Source organism: Pectinophora gossypiella, chromosome 11 (genome assembly GCF_024362695.1).
Source record: "Pectinophora gossypiella chromosome 11, ilPecGoss1.1, whole genome shotgun sequence".
NCBI lineage: Eukaryota > Metazoa > Arthropoda > Insecta > Lepidoptera > Gelechiidae > Pectinophora > Pectinophora gossypiella.
The window spans coordinates 9,881,469-9,903,246 of NC_065414.1; the positions used below are offsets into that span (position 1 = coordinate 9,881,469).

At 37.1% G+C, this 21,778-nt stretch overlaps 1 protein-coding gene across 3 annotated transcripts in view; it reads right to left on the bottom strand.

Annotated features, from left to right (window-relative positions):
• The window catches only part of LOC126370514 (dmX-like protein 2), a 62,199-nt gene extending 41,541 nt beyond the window's left edge, over positions 1–20,658 (bottom strand). For all 3 annotated transcript variants that reach the window (XM_050015377.1, XM_050015378.1, XM_050015376.1), the window contains exons 1-9: positions 20,364–20,658; positions 18,963–19,163; positions 13,944–14,097; positions 9,633–9,706; positions 5,011–5,140; positions 3,195–3,315; positions 1,899–2,087; positions 896–1,023; positions 80–240 (exon numbers count right to left, since the gene is read on the bottom strand). In XM_050015377.1, the coding sequence (XP_049871334.1) occupies positions 80–240; positions 896–1,023; positions 1,899–2,087; positions 3,195–3,315; positions 5,011–5,140; positions 9,633–9,706; positions 13,944–14,097; positions 18,963–19,163; positions 20,364–20,450 (1,245 nt within the window). In that variant the 5' untranslated portion in view covers positions 20,451–20,658. The remainder of the gene's footprint in view (positions 1–79; positions 241–895; positions 1,024–1,898; positions 2,088–3,194; positions 3,316–5,010; positions 5,141–9,632; positions 9,707–13,943; positions 14,098–18,962; positions 19,164–20,363) is intronic.
• Positions 20,659–21,778: the final 1,120 nt, after the last annotated feature.

The window sequence follows — 21,778 nt, forward strand, 5'->3', positions numbered from 1 at the left end:
TGTGTGTCTATACACAGCAAAGAAACTATGTTAGAACAACCTGTACTATTTTCCAGATAGAAAGTAGAATATGACTCACTTTTTTAGTAAGATCGTGTAGTATGGCCTCCGCTTGGCTGGTGAAGTGCATCTCCTTGTTATGCAGCCAGTGCAGGATGAAGCGACCGCCGCCAGCCAGCGACGGCACGAGGGGTATGTCCGTCTCTGCGTTTATCGACGCTGCTAGGTGGAAATGGAGACCTGTGGGTGAACATAAGTGTTTAACTACGTAACAGCTAGGAATGTTTAGTTCTGTGCAATAAAGTATATTTGATTTGTAGGAATTACTTGCGCATCTTGGTGAGAGTGCTAACTGGACATCGCTGCCTTAACAACCACATGACCATTGGGGCTAAAGGACTCTTAAGTTGTATAGATTCTGCCCCAAGGATGCTGATACTCCGTTCGTTTGGTAATTTGTCTGAGCGCCTTACCCATGGGATAGAGCTTAGAGTTGAACTGTATAAGGTGGCGATCACAATAGATCTTACAGGTCAGTGATACAGTGCATGAAATAACCCTGCATAGCCCTCAGCTTCAAAAAAAAACTATGTGAGGATAAGTGAACAATGTTGCTGATTCTAGTACACACCATCTAATTAGAAGTTATACCTGTCGTTTTCTTATCCGCCGAAAAGGAAAGGGACAAATTTTAGGCAGAAATTTAAAAAACCCTTCCAAAATTTGATATTGGCCAATAACCTGACAGAATTGAGTTGACAGCACACGTGAAACGGGTTGCATATCAGCGAGATGCCTATATAATTCGCTGTTATTCATTCATTTTAAAATTAACAGTTGTTAATCTCCCGTCCTTTTCCATTTCGGTGGATAAGAAAATAATTACAATACTTACCTCCAGTGTAAGAGGTGGCGTGGTATGGGTTGTGAAAATCGTGCGCGCTGTACGTTGAAGGCAGCGTCGGGATCGGCGCACCTGGCTGCTTCGATGACTGCGCGTTCCGTCTGATGTGGAAACATGTCCTACAAACGTTCAATATTGGTGGCGTTTACTTGCAGTTTTCGTTTTAACACATTAAGGGACACAGATTACGGGTCATTGACCTTCATGTATGTATGTTATATGGACACTCAGAATCGAGACAACGCGTGTAGACGTTCTGGTCTTAAAAGTGTTGTTGTGTTTCTCTAAATTTAAGAACTAGGCTCTTGTTGATAATGCTTTTTACGGATTTGTTGATCTTTTGCAAGTTCCTTAGCCACCTTGTATGTCGAGATGGCATACTAGGAGGTCAAGGAGATGACGCGAGATAAAATTAGGTCCTTGGTACACGGCGGGGCATCCGCAAGTTTTCCAAGATGTCACACTCCAAAGGAAATATCTTATTATTGTATATTGCTTATAGAAGAACAAATAAAAAGCAAAAAGATACCTGATTTCATAAGAGAAAATTGATAATATTTAACATCATTTGTGTGAAATTGTGTGACACACTTTTTATATTCAAGTCGCGAGCAAATCTATACGTGAACGAGGAACGCGTCTGTCAAATTTGACATCACGCGCTTTAACATTTACTCGCTGTACTCGCGCAGTTAGCGTGCTCGGCCTGCTGGTCGAAGTAACTTCGTCTTGGCCTTCCTCTACACCGTTTACCCACCGCTTCCATTGTTGTTGTGTACAATAATCTTATTTTTCAATTTCATGTCGATGGCTTATATCTTCAATCAATCAAAACAGATTAACTAATTATTTCATTACCCACTGTACTCAGCAACATAACATGCTATACTACCTAGTTATTTCGGCGGCAAGCGCTTGTATGCCTTCCAGGCGCTGCAGACAATGAGCGTCCTCCGGGAAGACAGTCATGACGTCACTAACAAATGTGACTCACTTCATATGCTTCAGCCGCTGCATGAACCGATGCTTGTGGCGGTGCGTGGCGCGCTGGCGGCGCGGCGGGGACCGCGAGTGCGCCGCCACTACGCCGCCGCCCCACTCGTCCTCCGGCAGCAGCGTCTCGGCCCACACGCGGCAGATGTTGTCCACGCATGACGTCACTAGCACGTTGCCCACGCTGCCTCTGTATGGTTCACATGTTAGAATTGGGAAGTAAAATGACGTCACGGTATCTACACGATAGATAGGTTACCTATTTAAATAAGGAATAGGAGATATATGAGCTGCCTAACGCGTAAGTGCGAGCGAGGCACAGTCCTTACCTACAGTACCTCTTACCCGCTAAAGGCTTACGGCCATTTTAAAACTAAAGTAAGACCTAGAGAGCCAGCGCACGAAACGAATTGGTACGGGGCGGAGAGTTACCGTTTCTTTATTCTATGATACAGCCACAAAAACCTAAGAAGACCGTCCATTTCAACACTGACTCTATCGACTGTAACTCCGACTTTATGCTTTCTTGCTGAGCCGGGAGCAAATAAAAAAATACAAAAGCGTAAAAGCATAGAAGCGTTGCGTTGCTTGGAATGTCTGCGGGTTGTCTCACCGGATTACTTGTAACTCTGTTCAGCCCGTCAGGGATAGAGACGTGCCTTTGCGTTTGTAGGAATGCATAAAGCGATATACTATATCGACATCATGTATCGTGTATACAAAGATACACATATTGAAGTCACCTGATTATACCCATACATATTGTATGAGGGATGTCAATAACAACAGTAATTGATTAGATTGGTTCATTGGCCATCTTGACCTCAGAAATAACGTATCTATTAATACCTAGATATATTCTACGGATGCATATTAACTTACTACAATAAATTACTACAAATACAAAAATCATCATCTCCCTAGCGCTATCCCATGTTCACGGGGTCGGCCTACCTAACCCAAAGATAGCTTATGTAAGAAGATAGGCATCTTAACGGTCAACACCCGCGTGAGCACACCACCGATTTGATAATTGTAAAGAATACGTATAAGTTAGATGTCTTAACTACAAGACATTTCACACATCATTCAAAACTTCGCAGAACCTCAGACTCTCACGATACACATACGTCCACTCACCCAGAAACAGATCACACTCTGGTGCTGATGCAAGGAGTGCAATGAGCATGCGAGTAGCGAGTGTCTACGCGACACAGTGCGCGCCGCCGACACAGCCAACAGCGCGAGGCTGATGCTATTGTTCATAACAAAAATATTACGACTTGAACCTGCTTACTTGGGCATGTATTTGCTGGTTTTCCGCCATGAGAGGTGTGTAACGGCCCGTGGGTGTGCTACGTAGATGAAAGTGTAGTTCAGCTCAGGGGGCGAATGTTCTCCGTGCGCCTGTACTAGCACTGAAAATGAGGATAGGTATAATTGACCGTTTATTTCATTGCTTTTATGCTGGACTTTAAAAACATAGGCATTTACTAGGTAAGCGTGATCTATCCTACACCACATCGTCACTTACCATTAGGTGAGATTGTACTCAAACGCGAGCTTGTATTAATAAAAAAAAAAACGACGGCGACAAATGAATGTACGGTCACGAGTAGTAATATGTATACACTTTGATACCATGTCACATTAACTTTTTTGACAAATTAAACCTTAAGCCTAACAACAGCGTAATTTAATTTAACCTTTTTATTTTATGAATAAATGAGTATGAGTAAGTCTCATTAAATGTCAAACATGATAGTGCGACAGGGTTCTAAAGTGGGTACATGAAATATCAAGTCATGACTTTATACAGGCGTGACGCTATGTTTCTATGCTGGAATGTGTACGAATAAATATATAGAACATAATTAGCTGCTTATCTGCCTAAGCAAGTGTTTAAAACCAACAGTGGGATTATTTCTTTTCTAAAATTATGTAGTATACTAGTAAAATTTAATGTTCCTTTAAAATCCAGACGAGGTTATGGGTGATTGGCTGACCACCTGTCACCATACAGTTCATTATATCCATCTTAGGCCAACGTATTAAAACTGGCTGACATCGAAGCAATTCATCTAAGAAAGCAATATTGCAATTTGACATTTGCGCATATAAAAGTAAGTGCGCAATGCAAACAAATGTCAAAGAGCAATATTGCTTTCTTAGATGAATTACTTCGACGTGGCCATTTTAACCCCCCCCCCCCTCCCCCTGTTTCTTTCTCTGCCCACTCTATTAGGAATTATGAGTCTGTATACTACATCACAGATACGCAAAGAACGAAAACGGTAACGGAAATAAAACAGCAGTAAAAATCGAATGTCCCTAAGTCTGGCCTTGCGGGTTTATTACCTTTATTTTTGGCATTTAAACCTCTACACACAACCATAGAGCAAGACGGGCCTCCGCGGACGCAGAACCGATAAATCGCTTACGTGTATTTAATAATTGCCCAATATCGTACTAAGAGCGTAATGAACGTGTAAATGGTAACATTTTACCACTTTTATGAAAACGGATGCTTTGAAATTGCCTTTTAGATAATATTCAAATTCAAATTCAAAAATATCTTTATTCAGTAGGTAACATAGTCATAGTCAGCGTCTAAAACTACTGCAGCTTCTCACAACCTGTATAGCCGGGGAAAAGAAGCTGCAAGAAAAACCTCGGCACAGAGCCCTAGACGTTCTTTAAAAAAAATAAAAATAAACATAAAATATTGGTATACAATTGAGTAATTTAGCTGCCTAATATCAGTTCTCAGACAGTTAATCCCATGCATTCATATCTTCTAAATAATCACTAACTTTATAATAACCTATGGAGCATACTCCACCACGCTGCTCCACTGCGGGTTGGTGGAGGTGTTTTTGCACAGAATGATCTTACTTTTTCGGACAATCAGGTGATTCAAGCCTGAAAAGTCCTTACCAAACAAAGGACAGTCTCACAAAGTGATTTCGACAATGTCCCCATCGGGAATCGAACCTGGACCTCCAGATCGTGAGCCTAACGCTCTAACCACTAGACCACGGAGGCTGATGGACCACGGAGGCCGTGTCCAGCTATTTATGCAGGTATGTATGCTACTGAATAATGATATTTACCTTTATTCTGGTACCAGATCTTGACGAGCCGGTCGTTGATGCCCGACGTAGCGAAGAGGACGCCATCTGGCGAGAACGCCAAGTGGTGCGCCGGCGTCGCGGTATGACATTGCCAAACGCATATCCAACCCTGATACATGTGGATAAAGAACAATATTGAAATAAAAAATAAAATTATTATTATTAATTTTTATTTATTATCTTTTGAATTATTATTTTAAATTAATAGTATTTTATGCAACAGTTGTATAAGAAGGGTCAAAAAATGCGAGTGGCGTGAGTTGCGATGTGAGCCTTGGCGAACATCGCAATAAGAGACGCCACGAGCATTTTTTGACCTAGTTATACAACGTTGCATACAATACTTTTTCTACGACGACGTAATTTTAAACGAAACACAAAAATTTTCCAATTTATTTTCCAACGCGCGGGAAAATGGCGGCAAATGTATACTTTTTTTTTATAGTATATCTATGGCACCAAACAAAGTAAAGGTGCCAGTTTCCAGGTCAAAAAAAAAAAAACAACAACAATGCTTTTTTGGCGACATTATAGTACAGTTACACTTTGTAAACAATGCTTTTATAGGCCATAGAGCGTACAATTTTTCAAAGAGTTTAATTATGTATGTACTTATATTAGACTTTTTGGTTATTTAAATGCCAGATTAAAGTAGAGGAGTAGAAAAAATTATTTTAAATCTTCGTTACTAAATACATAAGCTCACGACTATATTCCAATTGGAGTAGTCAGAGGTACTTCCATTGCAAGGTGAACTAAGTATCCACACCTCATCGAGCTTTCTGTTAGACCAACGTGGTAGGTAGTGAGCCGTATCACCGTCTATAATGGTCGAGCCAACTATGCTAGTGAAAACTGCGCTTAAGATAAATTAATTACTCATTGGTGAAAGTTCGGTATATTCCGGTGTCCGATATATTTTTTGTTTATTAAGTATAGTCGAATTGAGTAGGATAGTGATGCTTATATCGTTACAAAAGCGATGCAATAAAAAAAATAAGTATCACTGCGGTAAATCGTTTAGGAAACAATGATGATGGCTTTTTGAGTGGGGCTTATACGAGTATGTAGGGTTTTGTCATTATTTTTATTTTTTGTGTAATAGTTTACCTTTTAATTTTGAAATTGTATTTTTTTTAGTGTTTCTCATGTTCATAGTCTTAAATTTCTTTTTGTTTCTTTTTTCATTAATTGTTTTTGTTGTATTAGTTTTTATATTGTTTTTCTCGTCATACAGCGCAACTAATAAATAAATAATAATAATAAATGGAGAATGGCCTTGCGTCTCTGCAGTTTTGTGTACTTATTCGAAAAAGTATAAATTTTTCGGTGGAATTCGACACTAATGTACATCTGTGTTTTGTAATAAAAAAAAACTAACAAGTTTTGAACGATACAACTGTTTGACATTCAAGCAAAATTGAATTCAATCATCAAATATTTCGATTGAAGTTTGCTTGGCTCTCAAATATCATATACTTAAAATGCACACGTTCATCGCTTGTTTAATGTTTATTGGTTAGGCTGTAGGTAATTAATGTTGTTTTAAATGAATTGACATCTGGAGACCAATTATTTTCATTATAAATCCAAAACAAACCTACTCGTTCAAGACCTGACTTAAAAATGTTTGTTCAGTCGTATAATGAACTCGGGGTCTTATTGTAAAGATACAAGTAAATTAATCGGTCATATACGTTAAAGAGTGTACTTGTAAAACGTAAACAAAATGATTGTGAGGCGCCATTAAAGCCAAAAAAGAATAACAGCAGTGTCGTAAAAAAAGGATTTCTATAAAAGGTTTTTTCCAGTCTACGTTCCTCAAAAACAATATAGATGGCGCTGTACATATTTTTCTCCGTTTAAGCTTCTAATTTCATGGATAACAGACATATGCATTTATTTATTTATTTGTTGCATGTCACATGGTGGCTTACAGTTCTTAAAGTAAATAATGTACAAGCATGTGACACCCTGTAAGGGCACCGCAAAAGTATTCCAACAATAACTTAAAACTAAAAAAATATAAACTATTTTTATATAACTAAACCAATCAATCAATCAATCAATCAATAATACTTTACTAAACTACACTAAACTTAGTTTAGAATTTAGAAATTATATAATATATACTACCTACTTATACTATTATTATTTTTAAGTAATTATCAGTAACTAAGCTTTATTATATATATATAGATAACAATAAAATTATATTATTTATTTAACTTATTACAATCATTAAATAGCTCTTCTATCTTATAAAAGGCTTTATTTAACAAATACTTTTTTAGTAGTTTTTCGAAACAGGAGAACTTCTCTTCTCTTCCTTTTTAATATAGTTAGGGATGCTATTGTAGATTTGAATAGCCTCTTTTATCTTTGTTTTTGAAAGAAAGAAAGAAAGATTTATTACTTCCGGACACCACAGACACAGACAGAGAGGTACATTACATTTAACACAGGATAGAAACCACACGGAATTCAATAAGTACACAGACAAAAAAAAATATCCAAAACAAAAAGAAAAACAAACCAAAATCATAAAAACAATAATAATAAAACTAAGTATTCTAAATGCAACGCACTGACGGCCCGATCATCTGTGGTGGAGTCCGGAATCAGCGCAGCGTGAGCCACGACCCTGGTATTCTGCGGGCCCTGCCGAGTGAGGCCACGGACATCGCGGTATATATGTACATAGATACATACTACTTAAACTTACTTACATATAATTATTTAGTATTACAAAATATTACAAAATTATAACAATTACAATAAATACACATTAATACGATTTACCATAAACATAAAAATATCATAAAATAATACGAACAAATAGATATGGGTCATCAGTTAATCAATAGGTGTGTGTATGTGAGTGTGGTCGTGCGTTGCACCGGTCGGCCGCAGGAGTCAGACAGGGGTACAATTACAGGCACAATTACATCTTCCACCCATGATTATTCTGATCAATATAAAGAGAAGCAATATAGGTAGCAACGTAATTCAGTACATAATGTGATCCAAATATGAAACAACAATTATTTTTTATGCTTCTGCCATTACATTGTATTTTGGAATAATTATGTACCCGAGTGATGAGAAAATAGGCAATTATCACGTTAAAGCTGTTCAACGCCATCCATATTGGTTTTAGTGAACGCAGCCTGAAATGTTTTAATTAATTTCGAAATTTTGAATGACTAACTTATGAAACTTGCTTTGTAGCATATAACTTAAGATGTGTGAACAAGCTGATCCCAAAAATAATACAACCGCAATTTACTTGTAGTGTGTATTTCTTACAGATTTGCAACCCGTCATTAGATCATCCATGTAGAATTCCTTTAGAACTCTTTCAGTTCCCAGCATGTCACTAGACACTTACTTACACTAAATATAGAACACACGTAATTCTTCTGCACATAAAGATGTGAGACTTAAACATAGCTGGCGAGGAGTGGATGTAATACTATACACCTCTGCCTATCCCTTCCGGGATACAGGCGTGATGCTGTTCTGTTATCGTGTGGGTTGTGAGGTGGTGTACCAACGCCATCAACCCTGGTGCCGGGGTTACTATTGATCCGCCAAAGGCCTTATGTAATGACTATTTACTTACATCAGTAAGTAGTAACCGGGACCAACGGCTTAACGTGCCTTCCGAAGCACGGATCATCTTACTTTCGGACAATCAGGTGATCAGCCTGTAATGTCCTAACCAAACTAGGGACCACAAAGTAATTTTTGTGATATGTCCCCATCGGGAATCGAACCGGAGATCTCCGGATCGTGAGCCCAACGCTCAACCACGGGACCACGGAGCCCGTTGTTCTGTTATAATTCAAGAATTATACAAGGTACATGTAACATAAACGGCATACGCCCATTTGACATCACAATATTTTGTTTCTCCACAAACAAAAGGAGATTGATAGCGACAGCGGAATGTTTCTGACCGAATCAACCTTGAATTACATTCAGAAACAAACCTAAATTAGGTTTAATTAAAGCCTTCAAACGAAGACACGGCACGCTGTAAACGCATGTAAATTGTGTAGAAACTATGATATCACATAAATTATATAGGAAGATATATTGATTACTAAAGCGCTCGATTTTGAGATTCAACCGCGACTTGTTTTGGACAGTTCGGGTCAAATAAGCAGTCTTCTTCTATCACATGGGCTGAGTGGTGTTAAATTGAGCCACCAAAGCTCCTGACATATGGTTCTTGTCACAACGTAAGTTACTTGAACTAACAGCATAACGTGCTAGTCGGACAATCGGATGATAAGCCTGTAATGTCCCAGCAGTTATACTATCTTCTTTACCCTAGCTATATGTTTAACTGTATCTTTTTCCGCTCGCTATCTGTATCTTCTGTATCCTGATGACGAACACGTCATTCATTAGTGGAACAGTTTTTTTGGCTGTCAATAAGCACCGACGCGGTTTTCAAACGCAATTTATTAAAAACATCGTTATTATATCAGGCGCGGAACCAAACGGAGATAGGGCATGCTGTAAATTCATGTAAATTGTGTAGAAACAATGATATCAGCTATAAGTTTATCTTATCTTAGGAGCAAACTTACCGGCTCCTCGTCATCTTGTTGTCTTGGTTTGTCTTCCTTGTCACCGCCTATTTGGAATGTCACGCCGGAACTCGCTGAAAAAAAAAATAGATGTATACTTTTCTGGCGGAATGGACCATCTTGCTTGATGGAGGGCGACGATGGTTTATTGCCTGCGCAGAAGGTAAAACGCAGTGTAAGAAAGGAGAGGCTCTAGTGACATAAATACACGCTATGAAATCTGCGTAAACATTCAATGCATATTGGCGAATCCCTTCCCCACGGTGACACGTCAAAATGATAATTATAATAAATATAATACGCAACCAACGAAAAAGGCGTAACGAAAGAGTGGAAAAATTAGCACTTAAATTTTCAGTGATCAGTATCGTGGGATGTGAAATTCCGTGGTCTCTCCCAACGCCAATGAGAAATAGGCTAGTTTTTTCTTATATTCTCTATGTTTTAAGTTTACGCGGTTATTATCATAATTAAAACACATAATTTAATACGTTATTATGTGTTTTAATTATGTTCTCTATGTCTGTAGAATTTCTACTATTGGTTATAAATTATTTCAAGACTAATCTACGAACTTTTCAATACTGCAGCATGTAACGTTGGTCGGTTCCGCTATTGTCGAATTAAGTCTTGTATGTACTAGGTTCAAGATAAATTACGAAATTCTAATCACTAAATAAAGACAAATCTAGAACTAACGAAAAACATTTTCTTTTTTCTATTTAACTTATTTAAGAAATTTAATCAAGAAACGACGACGACGACGACGGACGAAGCTCAGTGGGTAGGCCCGCTACAAGGTGGACCGACGATCTGGTGAAGGTCGCGGGAAGCCGTTGGATGCGGGCAGCGCGGGACCGATCGTCGTGGAGATCCTTGGGGGAGGCCTATACCCAGCAGTGGGCGTCGTACGGCTGATGATGATGATGATGATGAATCAAGAAAAATTTAATAATAAGTCCGACATTTTATCACGTTTCTCTATGACTTCCCAGTGTGCTTTTTATACAATTTCCTTAGTAATGTCGTGTTTTGACGTTTAGTAAAAAGTAACTGATTTGACTAGTTGAAAACTAGCCTATTGTGTCCCAGCCAAAACAGTATTGCTCACAAACTGACTTTAGGTTTATGATAACTATGTTCATCGTTAATGGTTTTGTGTCCATTGTGCTCAATAAAGTATTTTATCTATCTATAATTATTATATGAAATAAAAGTCAAATAACAGTGCAGTGGCTGCAAGTAGTCTTTGATTACTTATGGCTCTGCCCACCCCATTAGGGATTACGGGCGTGAGTTTATGTATGTATGTATGTAAAGACAAATAACAAGAACGAATCGAACGAAAAGATATCGACCTAAACTGTTATTATGCAATTAGTTTTGGATGTTACGCAGGGAAAAAAGGTGGGTCAATAGGTCGACATTAATCGTCTGGTAACTAGAGCGGGCTCGCAGAATATAGATAGATTTATGTAGATACAGACGATAGAAAATTCTGCGAATCACTGCACGCCATTAGAAAACAAGTTGCAGTTACTGTGATTAGTAAATTTCGTTGTAGATACACGACAGAATAAACAGAAACTTGCACTTTTTATGAAGTGGCAGGTGACTACAATATATTGTCGCCACAAAATAAATAAGTCTGTGTTGCTTTTGTGCAATAACATATATTTGTATTGGGTTCTTACCGCGTTTAAAGTAGGGATAAGTGGGATGACTGGGATGTCATCCCGTGATCATGGCACTTGCAACAGTGTCGAAATATCGGGAGTCTCATATCCCTACTGTAAACGCGGTAAGAACCCGTTATTATGTGTTTTAATTATGATAATGGCCCCGATTCCTGCAGACACCGCCTAATTTTATTTTAGGTTATATCCGTCATTTTCGTATCCGTCAAAAAGGAAAGGGACGGATGATTCACAGCTCTTAATTTTAGGAAGAATGAGTAAATGAATGAATAACCCGGGCGAATCAAAAGGTACGTCGCTGGTATGCAATCCGTTTGACGTGCTGTCTACTTAACTGTGTCGGGTTATTGACGGATGTAAAATTTTTAGACGGTTGGTTTAGATTTGTGCTTAAAATTGACGTGTGTTCCATAAATTTTATGCTTGTCAATTATCCGTCCCTTTCCTTTTCAGCGGATAAGAAAATGACAGATATAACTTAAAAAAAATAAAATTAGATGGTATTTACAGGAATTAGCACCAATAACCGCGTAAACTTAAAACAATGTATTATCTATGTGTAAGAACAAATCCATAATGTATCTCTTATTAGGTTTAGGCACCGGGCGCCGAAAAATCAAAAAATCAACTAAGACTGGTTCACCCTGGCCGCAAACTAACTTCATCGGGTTAGATTGCGGCCAACAACATTTTTAAAAGATTTAATTAGGTAAATTTCGGTGGCAGTAAACTATTCGAAAAATTTTGTATTTTATGGGGCTGAGGGGTGCCACTGTGAGGTCTCGCACCACCTAAATATTTTGCTAGGGCCGGCACTGTTTAGGTGTGACCTGCAAAATTGGAAATGAATAGCTAAGCGGACGAAATCGCGGGCTACAACAAGTTTTTCATACGAGTATATCATACAGCTTGACACATTTTTTTTCTATATTCCAATCTTGCAAGGAACGGCGTACTATTCACGTACCTTCAAATAAACCGCAAGTAAAATGCAGTAACCATTATTTCACAACATTTTCGATCAATCAAGTTTATTGCGACGTAAATTTTAGTTGAAGCACGTTATGAATAAAACAAACCTGTTTTGATAGCATTAAGAACAAGCTTAGTGGCTTGGAACTGCCGAATATTATGCTGCAGATAGCGATTTATCACTAATCCATACTAATATATTAAACGTGAAAGTGATTCTGTTTGTTACGCACACGCGATCATTATAAAATGAATACACGTTTTTAGGTCTTTAGAATAGTAACGACGTAGCGGTTGGAGAGCAGTTACTGTTGCACTCCCGCTTTTCGTCCCACTCTGGCAAATGACGGTTCTGAGTGACAGAAAAGGATAAAAGCACAGCAAAGCGTAGTACAACCCTTAGTGTACTTGCCTTGATTACTGTAGGCTCCGCGAACTTGCGGGCGATAGTTAGTAATACTAGTAATTTATAAACTGTAGGTATTAACTTTGCGTGCTAAGTAAAACACTAATTACAAGTGCTGTGTATACGTTATATTAAATGTATCGTATGTACCGCTATTGTACAGATGAATTGGGTAGTTTCCTAGGTCAAAGATAAATTATGAAATTCTGGTTACTAAATAAAGTTAGATTTAAAGGTGACAAAAAGTTTTCTTTTTAATTTATTTATGTGTTAATAAAAAAAATGTAAATTGCGACATTTTGTCACGTATTTCTATGACATCACAGGTTGCTTTTTCATACAAATTCCATAGTAATTTCGTGTTTTGACTAGTTGGACAATACCCTATTGAATGACAAGAACATTTTGTACAATCATTGTTGTTTTGTGAACATTTTGTTTTGTTGTGTGGTGTAAATTTTTACCCGGGATAAAAATAATTGAAATAAATCGAGGATTTGTTGAAGATTATCACATGAGAATGTGATTTTTCAAAAAGGAGCTCACGTGGTATTCTCTATAAACATTCTGTAAGCTATATTAATGTTGATACCTCAGTAAACCTCAGTAAAGATTACGTGCTTCAGTTTACATTTTAATGTATATTGCATAAAAATAAATGCATAATATTATGGCCAAAGTACTAGAATTATATACAGATGGAAAGACGTTGCAAATCGTTTGCATAATGCGATAGCATATCGCGTCATAGTGCATAGGACAAAATGAGGAAACGACTTACGTATATATATGACGTCTATTTGATATGTTTTCTTCGATTTATGACAGGTCAAACGACCCTCAGTGTAACCGATGAACACATTATGCAATAAATTTATAGCCGATACTATAATATCGAATACTAATTTGGTTGCAATTACCGCAAAGTACTTAAATTATAGTTAAATAAGTCATATGTGTCTGGAAGAAATCCCTTTAAGCGATAAGGCCGCCATTTGCCAATAAGGCTCTTTTGTAAATATTTCCTTTTACTTTGGTGTAGTAAGGTATATTTGAATTCAATTGAAACTATGAACCGGTGGCGTGCGTGTATGAAACGATTGATGAATGTGGAGGATACTGGAGAAGTATGTAAGGATCGAAGCATATGGAATTCCAGTCTCTGCTTACCTCGGTGGGAAATAGGTGTGAGTTTATGTATGATCTATGTATATATTGATACTATGAACTACTTACGTTGGCTGTCGTCCTGGTACAGGGAAGCCTGGTGCCATAGCTGCAGTATCTTGCCGCCGGTAAGCAGCCGCGTGCCTTCGAGGTTCCAGGACAGTGCTGTAATCGGTCCGTCTGCTGTTAGCTTGCCTGTCTGCACCCATCTGTACTCCAAACCCTGGTAAACATAAACATTATGGATAATATAACCCGTGATCAGAAATCAGAATCATTTATTCAACGTAATTATCATGGATAAACTTGTTGAAGGTCAATATAACATTTTTGAATTTACGTCATTTCGTAAGGTGTCATGGCTGAGGAGAAGAAATGACAAGAAACTGCAACAGCAACACATCTTTTAAAAACCAATGAGGGTATACATTACAAGTTATTTAATAACTAGAGGAACACATTCAAATGATTGAGTAGACTTCTCGCGTCAAGATCTTGCCTATTAATGAGGTGTGTGCTTAATTTGCAGGTGATATATCTAGATTCATCATCTGCCTAGGGAGAGCATCTCGCTAGCGTTTTGATGTTGTTCACAGGGTTCGCTTACCTAACCTCAAGATTAGGCAGGTCCAGTTTTACAAAAGCGACTGCCTGCCTGACCTTCTAACCCGCGAAGGGAAAACCAGCCCAATACAGATTAGCTCACATACCTCCGAAACGCTCCGAAATTCATCGGTAATGTGGGTTTCCTCATGTTTTCCTTCACCGCTGAGCATGTGATAATCATATTTTATGTTATGTTCCAAACATGAATTTGGAAACAAATTCGATAAAAAATGGTGGTATATCGGCATTCATGACATTTAGGGGAATTCACTTATTCGTGATGTCGAGGATGTAAAAAAAAATACAAAAGAAATATAAAGTTCAAGAGCCGCACAGCTGAGGTTATATGGACTTATCCATTATTATAGAAGGATTATTTACTGATATGTGTTAGACAATCTAATCCATCTTAGTGTGTAGTCATTTACCATACAGTCGATTGAGGGGGGGCTTGTATATTCTTACCGTAAAGAGAACTATTTCAGTAAGATTATTATACATAATATACATATAATGAGTGTAATTTGAATGCCTCTATAATATAATCTAGGACGGATCAATAACTACAGCACCATTATTATTACAGACCTATCCAGCTACGGTTAATACCGGCGCCAAATTATAAATAATATTCAAATAAATCCTCTTTAGTCTGCTACCTTGGCTTTATACACAAAGAAGAACGATTAGCCCGCATTGGTCGCTAACGACCGCGCAATATGTTTCCATAAAATAAAAGTACCTACCTACCTATAGAGCGGAAACTAAAAGCCGATTTATATTTAAATGAAAACAGAATGCATTTTCTACGCGTAATGCAGAACGAAGAGAAGAACACAATAAATAATTTTGATGCTTGCTTGCTGCTTAAGATCCCAAGTAATCCGGGAATGTCGGAGAAATTGACTAAAGGTCAGGTCGCATAGTATAGAAAGAATTCAATCACTTCCATACAATTTATATAAACCATGGCGATCCCAATATATGGAGCCGAGTTATGTTATTACGCGGCGCCATACGTGCTTACTTTCAGAAATCACATCGTAACTGAAATTACGATGTATTATATTATACAATATTATAGGCGATGGATTACGTATACTATACATAACTCGTCGTGGTTTCCAGTGACATTTTATCATAGACGACACGATAAGTGCCTGGAAACACACCCACTCCATAAGGGATTAGGGGAGTGAGCGTGTGTTTAAGTTAATGTACAAAGTAGAAACAAGCCGATTAAACAGTTCAATGGAGGCATTCCGTACGATAGCCGTGTTGAAGATAAGCAGTAATCAAAACAAAGGAAACGTAGTTGCAAGATAACAATTACGTGACACTACGTATATAAACTCGTGTCGCTACTCCATTCGTGTCACTCATTTCATTTAATCGTAACTAAAGTCGTTTATGCAATGTGAACTTTATCTCGACAATAAATACACGCGTTTATGCTTTGACAAACAAACATCTAGATCATGCTCTCGGGAATATTTTACGTCAAATTGGAATTGTACAATTGCGTTGACAATCGATTACGCCAGGCATTCCCCTCGTTTGCTCCCACTTAATGATACATGTTTAAACGGAATAATTAAACTATATCCGTGGTTCCGGAGAGGAAATTTTAGCAACTTTATGATACTTTGGATAGTCATAGAATAAAGAATAATAATACGTATAGAAAGTTAACTCCGCCCCGCACCAAATTATATCGGGCGCCGAGCTAGAATTACCTCAACCCCTCTGCGTAGGTACTCAAGTCTGAAATGACCGTAAGACATTAATGAGTAAGGGAGAGAGTGCATGGATTGTCTGTATCGCTTGCACTTACATGGTAAGGCGGGACACGGTAAGAATGAAATTATTGTACGGAGTGTCCGGGGTGTGCTGATGTTTACCTTCAAAAGGTATAACAGAAAAATCACTGTAGCATTGAACACAAAATAAATACCAATTCTTCATAGCCTGTGGTTTTTTTATGATGTTGTAATAGTTTGCTGATGTAACAGTTTCATTTTGTTCTGTTGAGCACTAGGCTACACAGTTGTATATTGAATTGAATAATGTAGATTAGTGATTAGCGATTCGGCGAAATACTCAATTGATACCACGTGAATAATTTTCTACTGCGCTCTTTTTGAAAAATAGAAATGTTTAACATAAATTACAGTTCTTTCATTGAAAAACCAGCCTTTAAAGTGTGTTATCAAACACGTTAAGGAACTAAAATTATACACGTGTAACAGCTGAGCATATTTTTATTATAATATTGAATAATCTGAAAGTAATGTATTGTTACATTACTAAACTAAGTGATTTCAAACTGGTTTGATGGTTAATTTAAAGTCGAACTTATGAAGCCATCAAATATTTACATTTCATTTTATATGGTCATATTGATGTGACGCACGAAATGAAACGACTTGATCACATCGCATTGTTGAAGTTTGTAAACTACATGACAGATAACAAGTTAAGTCAACATCGAGTTGAATTGAATTTGTGTACAATCGCCGGCACATTTACCTACGTAGGTACGTACTCGTTGAAGAACTCGCATCGACTGCGGCAAACTAAGGCCACGTTTCAAGTACATATTACATCAAAGGAGCGCCAGGGACTGGCCTAAACTTCGGTCAATTTAAATAAATCTCCGGTGATACCAAACGGATCTGGAGCGCGTGCGAAGCATTACAGTAGTTACGCAATCCCTCGATTGGCTATTAAACCGACGTTGAACACTAAGTCTTAAGCACTGGTAGGTACCTACTAATCCCGAGTATAAGTTGCATCTATCAACAGGGTTTAATGTCGCCCGCATCGTGGAGAGAACTTAACGTAGCCTTTACATAACCACTTTGTTGGCAACTGTACAAAATCAATACCCGGTGATAGACGCAAAACGCAAATATTAATGTTTTGATGTTCATTGTAGAAAATATTTAGAATGTCAGACGTCCGATTGAAAGATCGCGATCGGAACATATGGCACAAAATGGGGTATAAATCTATTTTAGTATTGAATGCCTATATGTATGTAACACGCTCAACGAATAGTGAGACAACATTGGTGAATTAACATTACCAATTAAATGGCAAGTGGGCTAATTGACTCTCGCAAACGTTGGTATAAATGTACGTGTACATAAAATAGATTATGTATTTATGTTTGCTCCAAATAGCTTGTGTTGTTTGATTGATGTTTTAGATATATGTATGTAATACTGAGGAGCTCGGTGGCGCAGCGGTAAACGCGCTCGGTCTGCGATTGTTGACGTAAAGCAACTTTCGCAGAGGCCGGTCATAGGATGGGTGACCACAAAAAAAAAAGTTTTCATCTCGAGCTCCTCCGTGCTTCGGAAGGCACGTTAAGCCGTTGGTCCCGGCTGCATTAGCAGTCGTTAATAACCACCAATCCGCACTGGGCCCGCGTGGTGGTTTAAGGCCCGATCTCCCTATCCATCCATAGGGAAGGCCCGTGCCCCAGCAGTGGGGACGTTAATGGGCTGGTGATGATGATGTAATACTGAATTTGTACACTAATACACTGATTATCCTTTTTATAAGATAGATTGATGTTTATACATAATATTTTGGCAATTTATAGATACATCCGTAAATAAATTTACAGTGGCTATAAAAACGCCACCGATGGTATAGATAGATACATTGTAAGGCATTTTAAAATTCACACAACATCAGGATGTTATTATCTTGGATAATGGTAACTTTTACTCCATCCTAAGCTACAATCCATCATTATTTTGACACCTCTATCTTCCACCTAATTACAAACACACTGTGAAACCGTCTGTATGCATTATCTTATCAAATTCTGATTTAGTTTCATAGATAATATAAATTCTACACTTTGATTATGCCTTGGTTAGGAATGCTATTGTCACTAATATTTATTTATCTTCATGTGTTGTTGTATTTATGTACTAGGTCAGAGTAATTTCGTACGAAAACAGGAGATATGTCATAACATACGAATTGTTACTTATAAAATTTTGATAATTATAATTTAAGCCCAAGAATTATTGTTTTTCAATAATAACATTCATATCCCTAAATTGATTAAAGCTATATTGCATTGACTTGACCTGGCAACAAGTATCTGAAACACCTGAATATGCAGTACAGACCAAAAAAGATTATGTAAACATTGGCTAGTTTGTCGGACTGTTGGTACATTATTTAATCATGATCCACTAAAATTAAGTAACATATTAAATTAACAAAACCAGAATTAATATGAACTTTTCTAACATCGAAGTCTTACAGATCAGCAAAGACTGTCTAGATATATTTTTTTATTATTCAAGAGTGTGTGAACAACATTCACATAACAATAACACGTTAATAAATAATGTATTGTTGGTTTTCTCCTCATTCTTGTCTGTTATCTTCATATTTGTTTATAGGGCAATAAAGTTTATTTACTTGTTATAATAGTAACAATAATAAAATACTTACATGGGTAGTGGCTGCAGAATGTATCAACGGTGTTGGTTCGAATATGCATACTTCAGCCCCATACGCTGCCGCAATCTTTCCCGTGTCGGTACTGCAGTCCAATGAACCGATTCGTACGTAGCCGTGGATAGCACCAGGTATGATCTGAACACGCTCGAAGTTGGAAGCTAGTATCACTATGTTACATCCTGCTGCATAGGCCTGAAAATTTTTATAAATTTAGATTGACTCTAAGACACTTATCTCTAATCAGATGTTATTGATATTTCTTTATGGACTTTTGTTTTTGGTTATTTTCCTGAATATAGTCTGTTGTTTCTGGTAATGCTTAGTTAATGATCTATGTCACCCTCAAGAGACTTGGAGTGTTGCTCAATTCAGAGCCTACAATCATTATAATGTGCTTCTGAGTGCTATTAGGTGGTGGTGTATGCTCCATACCCCCTCCAATTGGGTAGTTTCCTAGGTCAAAGATAAATCATAAAATTTAGATTACTAAATAAAGACATCTAAAGTTGTCAAAAAGCATTTTCTCTTTATATTTAACTTACTTATAAATTATAATAAAGAAAAATGAAATAAAAGTGTGACATTTTGACACGTTTTTCTATGAAGTCATAGGTTGCTTTTTCATACATATTCCATAGTAATTTCATGTTTTGATGTTTAGTAAAAAGTAGGTAACTGATTTGACTAGTTGGAAACTACCCTATTGCTTGGAGGCCTGGTCAAAACAGTTGGATGTATAAAGGCTGTTTATGTGTAAATGTAATCATTATAAAATATTTAAAGCTTTATTAAAATTCTTTTAATATTAATCATTCTGGCCCAATTAATAAATAGATGAAAACATACTGTATTGTCTTTAAGATTGAAAATTTTGTTAGAGACTATAGGCTTTATTTTTATTCAAAAGAGTATGTATGAACAGGACATAAGTTGAAAGGTCTTTCTGTCTGCCATCATGTCACCATCAACAATTAGCTTGCAATTTTCTTCTTTTGTTTGAGTATGTACTCTACATAAGAGATAATCAAGCACCAAGATCAGATAAAGTGTTCATAGTAAAACAATGATGCATTACATAGCCTCAAGATAAACAATGTCTTCTCCAACGATATTGTTATTTAAATAGCTGTGACCAACTGATGCAAATTAGCCTTCAAGGAAAATCACCTCCATGTGAATGGCTGTAGCAAATGTAAGGAGCGAGGCAGATCTCACAGGCAAACAATCAAACACAGATAGCAGTGTTTAGTGACCAAACTACGATGATTTTGCTTATCAAACTGGACTAAATTAGATTTTCCTGTTGCGAACATTACTTCTCAATTACTGCACTCCCCTCTAAATATCTGGTCACGAGACGTCACCGTGTATATCCTTGATCATCATACTTACGGTAAAAGGTATTCCCTCCACAGAACCAACAGCAAAACATTGATCTCCTGAATTACAGGCACCACTCAGCACTTGGTGACAGTTCATAGTGAACTAATAAAACTAAATTTCTTCACTATACACCACACAGACAACTAAACATCACTGGCGCACCTTTAGTAAAGTAATACATTATTAAATAGAAGAAATAAAACCTAAGAACATTTCAAGATTTAATTATTTCTGTAATAAAATAAAATAATGAATATTTCCCTGACACCACACATCGAACGTGAGAGAATGACGTAGAGCGAGAAAGAGATGCAAGATATGACGTTCTAAAACTTATTAGTGTTCCATATTTTATGATGCATGAAATATACAAATTGGTACAATATCATAACGTTAAAAGCTTGTTAAAATCGTAACAAACGTGAAAACAGCAGTAAATTGTAAATTATATACTCTAAAATAGCTTGAAAATTACAGTAAATAAACATAATTTTACTTTACTTTTGCATATCGTACTATGAACGTACCTCACACAATTTCAGTGTTTTCAATTTTTACATTCTAATTCCCGATATCTCGGGGGGTATTTATGTTTATTTTCTGAAAGAGAAGGTTTATTTTTTTTACTGAAATACGAATAAAATAATTCATATAAGTGCCCCAATGTTAATAATAAAAAAGCAGCAAAATTTAAATAACTTTATATTTTTACTTTTATGTCAATTATGAATTTTTTAAGTTATAATAAAGATTCAATAATACTTGTCTCTTTTAAAACAACTTTATTGAAGAACAGAGATTATTATACACTTCTCATCAAAAAAATCGAAACACTTCCGTTTTCATTGTTTCTGTCGGAATTTAACACAAAAAGAATTCATACGATGAAAAAAAAATACATAAATGTATAGCTGGCAGTTTGGCCATTACAGTAATAAGCGAAAATTCTAAATTCAAAATTAGAATTTCATTTGTTTATCTTATAAACGAAATGAATCACTGTTTTGAGACAAATGTGTGTTTAGGGTTGGAGTACATTTAGCGTTTAAAAACTAAAAATTGGCGCCTATCCTTAAACTTTTTGTTTTTTATTTCAATACTGTGACTTTGGGACGTCTGAAAAAAGGTTTTTTTTCTAAAACGTATGGATACTTCGCCCACAGAAGCCGCCCAAGTTGTGGCATTGCTGGATTCTGGCCTTAGTCAGCGTGTTGTGGCTGCAAGACTGCATCTAAGCCTGTCATCTGTTCATAGAGTCTATAAACGTTATCGGGAGACTGGTTTGTTCACGCGCCGTTCAGGATCTGGCAGGAATCGGGTCACTTCTGAGCGAGATGATCGATTTATTGTAACAACTTCTTTAAGAAATCGACGCCTTAACGCTTTTCAACTGCAGCAGCGGCTTCGTGTTGTACGAAGGGTGG